Source organism: Podarcis tiliguerta, assembly GCF_965153285.1.
Source record: "Podarcis tiliguerta genome assembly, chromosome: 6".
Classification (NCBI taxonomy): Eukaryota; Metazoa; Chordata; class Lepidosauria; order Squamata; family Lacertidae; genus Podarcis; species Podarcis tiliguerta.
In genome coordinates, this window is record NC_139539.1 from 29,067,382 (window position 1) to 29,077,462 (window position 10,081).

At 43.5% G+C, this 10,081-nt stretch overlaps 1 protein-coding gene across 1 annotated transcript in view; it reads left to right on the forward strand.

Annotated features, from left to right (window-relative positions):
* NECAB3 (N-terminal EF-hand calcium binding protein 3) overlaps nt 1-4,675 on the forward strand; it is a 91,863-nt gene extending 87,188 nt beyond the window's left edge. Inside the window, exon 13 of the mRNA XM_083444081.1 lies at nt 91-4,675. Coding sequence (XP_083300207.1) covers nt 91-119 — 29 coding nt within the window. The 3' untranslated portion in view covers nt 120-4,675. The remainder of the gene's footprint in view (nt 1-90) is intronic.
* The last annotated feature ends 5,406 nt before the right edge of the window (nt 4,676-10,081 follow it).

Here is a 10,081-nt window from a genome sequence, read left to right on the forward strand (position 1 = left end):
CTGCTGCCTAAGGCAGTCACCTCACCATGCCTCATGGGTGGGCCGGTCCTGCATTTGAGTTTTGTGAACCCCTTGTTTTTGTTTCCTCAGCTTGCTGGTGGATCATGAACAATAACTGATCTCCCCATGGCATTCCCTCAAGGCAGCCAGCATGTGGATGGAGCAAGCATTCTCTTCGAGAGACAGCCTTCCTTCCCGGGTTGTCCTCCCACCCTCTTCAGTGTTGCTTTTCTCATCTATATTAATGTGGAATGCTTTTTACCTTCTTTCCTTCTGCAGCTTTGGGAATGGGGCAGCACTTTGGAATGCACCCTGCAATCCTTCCTGAACGTCGTCTTCCTGCCACCTCCTACCATTTTAACATTAGGAGTTTCACCCAGAATAATGCCATAGCCTTGCTAGCCTCTTTGACGATAAGAACAGCCTATTATTTTGGATTGTTGGTGCTACAACAGTCGGTTTGACCATCCGGCATAGCATGATGTACCTCCACTGTCGGAGGCAGCACGGCTATGAATTCCAGTTTGCTGGGAATGACTGGTAGGAAGAGTGCTGTTGTGCTCAGGTCCTACTTGTGGGACTTCCCATAGGCATATGATTGTCCACCCACCATATGAACATGGGCCTTTGGCCCAATCTAGCACGCTCTTCCTGCATTCCTAGGATGGTGCCACAAAGGGAGCACAATTCATACAGATTGTTGTGGAAATGTGAGGCCATAACTCTGAGGTGCAAGGCCAATATTGGAGCTGTATATTGTCATCCCACAAAGCTTTGGGGATGAATTAATGAGAAGACAGAACAATTTTTAGGTCAGCTGTAACCAGCTCTTTCCTGCCCTGTGCCTGAGGTCATTGCAGAGTGCTTAGGAAACTTTGATCAAGGAGGGTAAAATTAGAAGATTCTCCAGTAAGGATCAATGTTTTGCATTAGGGTCTGTGTGCATTTTGTGATCCTGCAGAAGTGAAACAACAACAACAACACATACATACATACATACATACATACTTAAAGCCTGGTCTGACCTCTGAGAACTAGGTGCCATATCTGCAATGTTCAGTTCAAGTTAAATGGCAGCCCCTGACCTTTTCCAAATCTGCCTTACTTGTTAATGTGATCTTTCTGAGAATCACTTCCTCAATTTATTGATGCATTTATAGTACCCTTGACAGTGTGTTCCTTACTAACAAGCTTAAAGAAAGGTGATCAAGGTCCTAGTGCTAAAGTAGGAATGTCTGAGAGGCAAATAGGTCATAATTAGCATCAGAGCCAGAACAGACAACACATTTTGTTATCTATGGTCTCACAGTACCATGAGTAGCTGACAGAGGAAATTTGGCCTCTTGTGTTATTTGTTTCAAGATAGACATTTTGCTCAGAATCTCACCAATATACATGCAGGAAAGGAGTATGACCAGTGCTATTTTTCTAGAAAAAATGGTGCCAGAACTCACCATGAACTCCTCCTTTGTTCTCCTAAAATGGCAATGGCACCTACCTGAGAGGTGCCAGAACTGAGTTCCAGCTGAAAAAAGCCCTGCGTATGACTTAGGCAGCTGTGATCCTACAAACACTTATCTGAGAGAAAGTCCCATTGAATTCCATAGGAATTACTTCTGCATATACATGAATAGAATTGCACTGTTAGGCTGTCATCTTATGCATACTTTCATTGGTGAAAGCCCCAGTGGGGTGTCAGTAAACATGTTGACTTGAACTCTTAATCTTAAAAAGGGATGTCCACTGGGGTGCCCTCCAGATGTTGTGAACTACAACTCCCATCAGCCCCAGCTAGCATGGCCAATGGTCAGGGATGATGGGAGTTGTAGTCCCCAGCATTGAGGTGAGGGGAGACCCACCAGATTGGCTATCCCTGATCTAAAACTAACCTCAACTACCTTTTTGGCTTTGAGAATATTCTCAAAGAAACATTAGGAATATAGATGAGCATCACCAACAGAATTTTAATTATCCTCCTAAAAATAGAAAACTTGGTGAAAACAGTGTCTTTTGGTGGGTGGGTGTGTTAATTTTATGTATTTACTGAATTTCAAGATTGCTCTTCTTATCCATAGCAATCACAAGGCCATTTCCCACCAATTTCTCCAGCAATCTTAACACACATGGTCAATAATAAAAGCACATTTTCATCTCAAAACACAGCAGTGTAGAGTAATAACCTAGGGTTTTGAACAACTAAATTACCCTCCATCAACAGAGTCCTATATAAAACACTCAATACTATCCTTTCACATTGATTTTTTGGGTGGCTTGCAAGACTGCAAATAATATAAAACATAACAAAAAAGAGAAGAAAAACAACATCATGAAGCAACAATTAAAAGCATCATAGGACCAGCTCAGTTTTTTAAAAGCTGGCATTTGAAACATGGCCCTGAAATGTCTGTCTTTCACACATCATCTTATTAAAATCTGCAAAGAAAAACAAAGCATCAGGGCTGAAGAGTTAAACACTCCCCTCCATCCTCTCTATTTCTTCTCTGCTTCAAACTGCCCCTCCCTACAAGTACTTTGCAAAGGTGAAGGGGTTGCTCAGATGGGTGTGAAGTATGGCTGTACCATGATGTGTGGTTTGTCCCTAAACAGTGGTTCATTGATGGTGGCTGCTGCCCCTGGGCAGAAGAGATTTGCTCCACCCATTCAATAATAAATGCTACATGTCTACTCAGAAATAATTCCTGCTAGATGGAATGTGGTTTGCTCTCATGTAAAAAGTACAGGTAAAGGGACTCCTGAAATTAAGTCCAGTCACAGGTAAGTGGGGCTCAAACTGTGTTGAATCCTGAATAGGATCAATCTGGGCTGGCTTCCTCCTCCACGCAGCTTTGGTGGCAGGAGAGAGAAGCAGACTGCCTGATAAACACAAAAATCCTCCTCTCTCTCTCTCTCTCACACACACACACACAGCTCCCCCCACCAACTCAACGGTGTTGCAGCTTGGATGAAAATAATCTACTGGAGTTTCAAAGCAAATTTTTAAAATCATTTGGACTTGGGGAAAGGGAGTGTGTAACTTGCTTTATTTATTTTGGGGAAACCTCATTAGCAGGAGACTAACTTTCTAGAAGGCACAGGTGTGTGTGTGTGCAGGGAAGTGAAACTAAGGGGCATGTTCCAGTCAAAGATAATCAACTTTAAAACCCTATTGAAATGAATGGCATGTGAAAAATGCTTAATTTTGGCTGGATCATGTCCTGTGATTTATGCCATGGGGCAGAGATAACTGAAACTGCAGTCTATTCAGCATAGTGGACATCAAAAAGGGAGGGAAATAATCAGAGGGAGGCTAGATGCAGAGGCTAGAAATTTATTTTCTTTGATGGGGCTGCTCCTTCATGCTGCTCCATGCTATTCTCTAGGTCAGGGGTCAGCAAACTTTTTCAGCAGGGGGCCGGTCCACTTTCCCTCAGACCTTGTGGGTGGCCGGACTATATTTTGAAGGGGGGAGATGAACGAATTCATATGCCCCACAGATAACCCAGAGATGCATTTTAAATAAAAGAACACATTCTACTCATGTAATAACACACTGATTACCGGACCGTCCGCGGGCCGGATAGAGAAGGCGATTGGGCTGGATCCAGCCCCCAGGCCTTAGTTTGCCTACCCATGCTCTAGGTCTTACTTCTAAGTAGACATGCAAATGATCTGGCTTCTCTTACAATCTGCAGTATGTGGGGAATAATTGTGACCTACTTTACCAGGGTGCTGTAAAAAGGTAAGAGACTGAGATGAAGTGTGTGGAGCATTAGAAATGATAATGTAAACATAGAAAGCATCACCTTCCTAGAGAAGAGAAACAAAGTCTGACCTGTCAGCTCAAAAGCATGGGGGAAAGGAGAAAGGCCAGGCCTGCTGCAGCTGCCATGTACAAGCTTCCTCCAGCACGTTGTACGTGGTGGGGCAGCACTATAGGATCTCATCTCTCAAATGAAAGCAATTTAGCTCACATGTGCAGTGGCTGCTCGGCATAAAATAACCCAACATGGAATGAATCTCAGGTAATTTATGTCACCCAGTCAGTGCATGCAAGCTGAATTGCAACCGCTCCTATTCAGGAGCCTGCGCTGCATATCTTCCCATGAATCCCAAACTGACTAGCCTAGGAGCAGGGTGGTCTGCCGGACGATGATGCAAACAAACATGGCCTCCTCAAATTTGTCCCCCGGTGCAACTGCCTGGTTTCCCCTCCTGCAAATACTGGTACGTCTCTGTCCCTAAGGGGAAAAATGATTCACAGAAAGCCCTCCTGCTCCTCTCTTGTGGTTCTAGATGGCGGACCACTGCCAACAGGCAGCTCAGCAAAATTTATTCTGCTATGAATAAAGTGAACCTGAAACAAAAGCAACAACAACAAAGAAGAATAGAAAATTACACGCTTTTCAAATCAAGACATTGATTTCTCTGAAGTGGCACTTTGCCATCTGTAGCGCGTTCTGTTCTGTGAATATTTTTTTTCCAGTAAAATAAGGAGTCGTTTTCAAAACGAGAGAGGGAGAGAGAGAAGCAGCTTCATTTATTTTACTAATGCCTGGTTATTTGGTATTCCTTTTGTGTATATTCAAGGCTCTGCCTGTATTCAGTAACTGACACATGGCTGTGTTATCCAGTTTTCCTTATCTCTTAATAAACAATTCCACACTCCTGGACTGGATTGGTTGAGTTTTAAGTCTGCCTCCTCTGATGAATTTTCCTAAATGTATTTGGGTGAATAACCGAAGCTAAAGAGAGTGCAGGTTCCCAGATGGAACTCTTCAGAATAAGGCCACTCAGAAACACTTATTCTCCTATAAATAAATGAACCTTAACATGCATACAAAAACCTAAAAAAACAAGGGAAAGCATAAAATAGCGAGCTTAGGGGGGGGGGCAGAACCAAGGCATTGATTTCTCTGAAGTGGCACTTTGGTGCTTTGCCATCTGTATTTTCTCTATAAATGTACAGTAGTGCCTTTGCATTCAATGATTTTTTAAAATATATATATATACATATTTTTAGCAGGTTCATTTTGAAATGTCTTGTTTATTTGAACATTTAGGGGGAAAGAACACAGGGTAGTCTTCTTTAGTAGTGGAATATGAAGGAAGGCTTTGGTAACTACAGAAGCTGGGTATTCAGTACAGGATAAGAAGCTAATCCTTAGATGATATGATGGGTTACTTCAATGGATTGTGAGGGCATTGCTTGTGGGTTGCCTGGGTGCCAGTAATGGATGTGAAAGATTACAGGGGCAGATGTCAGTGGATCTTCAGTGACACTTGGGCATATTTCATTATCAGCTCTAGTAAGTAAAACATCTGAGAATTCTAATGGTGGTGCTTTCACGAGGTGTCAACATTACTAATGGCTACTATTGATTCTTGCTCTCTCATAGCAGAGTTAGCACATCGGCGATTGGGTCAAGCCCATTAAAACTTGGTTAGATTTACCTCTGCCACCACCCACCTTTAAACAAATGTTCGCCACAAAAATACTTCGGCTGGACTAAATCACAGGCAGCTAGCTTTACAAACAAGTGAATATTTTACTCACAGCGTTACAGCAAAAAAGGTTCCAAACAACTTTTAAAAAGAAAATAATTTGGTTTCTTTACAAAACCAATCTTGCAATCTTCAGGTTAGCAAAGATGCAGGCTTTAAAATGTCATTTTAGAGAGATTCAGTTCACTTGCAGGGAGCCATGGCCACATGACTCCTTGTTCATTTGTTCCAGGAAGAATGAAGCAGGGGAAACTGAGAGGATGGGGGCAGAGGCTGCTGAGAGCCTGCTAAACCTCACCTGCTCATGTAGCTAGAGCTCAGAGCTCAAGTTGACCTTTTCACGCAGGCAAGTGTGAGTCAATAACTGTATATTACAACATGGCCTCCTCCTAGGATTGTGTGTTCCCCTCTCCCTCTGTGTGGCCAGGAGGAGGAGTTCAAAAGCTTCTGCTTCCACACTGAACTCTGGTTAACGTTAATTATGGTTAGTTTAAGCAAGCTGCTTTCAGAAACCACAGTCTGAAGTTGGTTTATGTGGGAGAGCACCTGCTTTGTATGTGGAAGCTGCTGGGTTCAGACTCTCCAGCATCTCTAAGTAGGACTGGGAGGTAAGGTCGCTCATCTCGCTTTATTGGCTGAGGGAGCCGGCGTACAGCTTCCAGGTCATGTGGCCAGCATGACTAAGCCGCTTCTGGTGAACCAGAGCCACGCACGGAAACACCGTTTACCACCCTGCCGGAGCGATACCTATTTATCTACTTGCACTTTACATGCTTTTGAACTGCTAGGTTGGCAGGAGCAGGGACCGAGAAACGGGAGCTCACCCCGTCGCAGGGATTCGAACCACCAACCTTCTGATCAGCAAGTCCTAGGCTCTGTGGTTTAACCCACAGCGCCACCCGCGTCCCTTGGACTGGGAGGTACCCTGGCCTGAAACTGGCAATTAGGGCAGAGTCTACATTCCGCTGAAGCTGCTTGCCTACTCCAGCCCCCATTGCTTAGGGTGTATTTGTTTGTGTGCTGTGTATGCTCCATGAGATCATGTGCACACAAGCATGCAGCCATTGGAGGGGTGGCAAACTTTCATTGTTTCCAGAGCACAATATTGAGCTAGATGGGTCAATGGTCCGGCTCAGTATGAAGCAGCTTCATATGCTCCTAGGTAAACTGGTAGTCTGGAGTCTTTGAGCCCAAATTTAGCAAAGATATTGCATTAAATATATTTGCAGGCATCTTGGAGTGCTTTCTTATTTGGGGTTTGTAACATAAAGGCACCACCCTCCCTTTTATGCAGGCATTCATAATTTTGGCATCAGGTGGAGGATGCTTGAAATAGACTCCATATGGCAGCCTTAATGTTTTGAACAGTTTGCTGGGTGGAACCACCTGTATTTTGTGGACGCTCCACGTGGCACCACTGGGCATTTTTAGTCATGGCGGCCAATGGGGTTACTGAAACTCAGGGTGATCCACATGGCAAACTGCTCTGCATTTTGCAGCGATCATATGGAGCAGTTGCCATGCAGAGGCAACTTCAAGCAGTCCCACATGACAGCTTTAACTGACTGTCTTTGCTCTGTAATGTCCAGAAACAATTTTATCCACCTGCCTATTACTCTCCAACAACCACTGTCCTCTTGGGGCTGATTTTACAAATCATAACACTAGCTCAAGGAGGTGGCTCTATTGCTTTGTGACTGACTGCACTTTACTTGTCCTGTTGTGCTAAAGATATATGGGGAGAGGCACCTTTAGAGATAGCAGGATTCAAATACAGACTATTGAACTTACAAAACTGTGCCCCCTCGATTGGCACTGGAATGGATACATGGTTTGCCCTTCCTTCACAATATATCAGTTATTCTATGAATTATCAATGTGTAAAAGTTTGCAATGGGCCCTCATCTGAGGGCTACTCCCCCCGCCCCCACAGAAGACCTACTATCTGTTTTGTGGTCTAGTCCTAAAATGGGCAGAAAAATCAATGGATGTCAGGTTAACATCAATCACCTGTCTTATTTTACCAGGCTTGTTGCTAACATTTATGCAACCGTTCTTCATCAGATAAGGTTGATTCTTGAACCCTTAATGTACTGTTCAGGGTCAAGGGAAGGGCTGTCCACCAGCCACAGAGTTTTAACACCTGCCACTATTTCCTGCAACACTCCTTTTATCAGTCATACAAAAGGGATCTGGTGGTGGTGGTGTTTTCTTTTGCAAGGGAAATCAAAACAGGCCACATTTCCATTTGTGAAATTGCTGCAACAAGCCCCATCTGCTTTCACAAACTGACAAGAGACCTAAAGATAGAGAGCATCTGTGATTTCTCATAGGTGATTTTATGCAAACAAGACATGCAGAAACTCAGATTTGGTCCATAATTTTGTAAATGCAGCAGGAGTCTCCTGTTCTGCTTCCAATTACTGTCACTTTACACCAGTAAGCAGAATTTCATCCCATCCCCAGGACTCATTTAAGCCACTCCTACAGCTGGACTAACCATTGAGAATTAAGATGCAATCCTAATCTCACTTACATGGGACCAAGCCCTATATAAATCAATGGGACTTACTTTAAATGAAACACGGCCATCCTTTAAAATTTGAACTTTTACACATTTTCTGGTGCATGTCTCCAACCAATGTTTACAGAAATAGATGTATTGAGAAAAGTGTTCATAAAATATGTACATTAGTCAAAACAGCATACAAAACAGATATTTATTATAAGGAATTTGCACTAACATGCTGAAAAGTTTTCATGAGGATTTTTTGATTAAAAACACTGCAAATTGTTGCAGAAATAGGGATAACTGAATTGGGAAAATGAGAAATTGAGAGAACAAAAATCAACAGATCCATCTACCCTTACTTGAATAGGCATTGTTAAGATTGCAACCTTAGTTACCTTCACTTGTATTTTACAGATGCCGTTTTGAATCATGTAATACTGAATCATAGCTAGATGTGTCTCTCTTGCTTCTTTCTACTCAGTCCTGCTCAACATCCATACTTTCAAGTGTCAATCATGCATGGTTGTACTGACATTTTATTAAATTTGTTATGGGCTAGGTTTTAATGATGGGGTTATGATCTTAAAGCATGTTGACCCAACATGTTGCCTCCCCAAACTGAGATGTGCGTCTTCCCTGCCGTGTTCCTGCACAAGTCAAGTGCCCCCTAAGAGATCACGGTGCCCAAAATGGCCGCCAGCTCTCAGAGGGAAAAACAACGTCCCAATTTTTCTGGGACACTTATGGGGTATGTTAATAATAATCATACTTAGTTTAATTGTGATATTTTTGTAGCCCACTATGGAAATCACCCTATAAGTATACACAATAAACATGTGAAGACACCGTGGGGTTCAGAAATGTATGGGGAGCCTCCATGGATGCAAAAGGTCCCCTACTGAAGACAGTCACCTACTAAGAGCCAGTAGGTGACTGAAATACCGTATTTTTTGCTCTATAAGACTCACTTTTTCCATCCTAAAAAGTAAGGAGAAATGTGTGTGCGTCTTATGGTGCGAATGCAGGCTGCGCAGCTATCCCAGAAGCCAGAACAGCAAGAGGGATTGCTGCTTTCACTGCACAGCGATCCCTCTTGCTGTTCTGGCTTCTGAGATTCAGAATATATTTTTTCTTGTTTTCCTCCTCCAAAAACTAGGTGCGTCTTGTGGTCTGGTGCGTCTTATAGAGCGAAAAATATGGTAATAGTGGAGGGGGCTCCTCATTCCCACTAACCCACTCTCCGTAAAGGTAAAGGTAAAGGGACCCCTGACCATTAGGTCCAGTTGTGGCCGACTCTGGGGTTGCAGCGCTCATCTCGCTTTATTGGCCGAGGGAGCCGGCGTACAGCTTCCAGGTCATGTGGCCAGCATGACTAAGCTGCTTCTGGAGAACCAGAGCAGTGCATGGAAACACCGTTTACCTTCCTGCCGAAGCGGTACCTATTTATCTACTTGCACTTTGAGGTGCTTTCGAACTTGTAGGTTGGCAGGAGCAGTGACCAAGCAAAGGGAGCTCACCCCGTCGCAGGGATTCAAACCGCTAACCTTCTGATCGGCAAGCCCTAGGCTCTGTGGCTTAAGCCACAGCGCCACCCGTGTCCCTTTAACCCACTCTCCATACTATGTGTTAAAAAGCAATTGAAAGTAACTCCTGAAAAGGGCCACTGTTGCTCCATCTGACACATCATGAGAGAAAATTGGAGATGGTGTCCAAACTGATTTTTAATAAAGTGTGTCCAAAATTTGTGCTTTCCCACCATTGAGCTATTCCGGATACATATCCTCAAAACGAAAGATTCTCTTAACAAGGTCCCTCCGCCAGTGATCGGGACACAGTTTGAAATCCAGTCTTCTAGAACCTTCCATATTGAACAATGTGACTGTCCACTACATCTGGCATCTGTATTATTTGCTGTTTGTGGGTTTTATATCCCAGACTGATGCACTGCCAAAAAGAGAGGAATTCACCAAGGATTCAGCAGAAGAGGGCATTTATCTGCTTAAAAAATGCATAGGGTGATTTATATGCATAGATGCAAATTGGGAAACAGCTACTCTGAGTTAAATA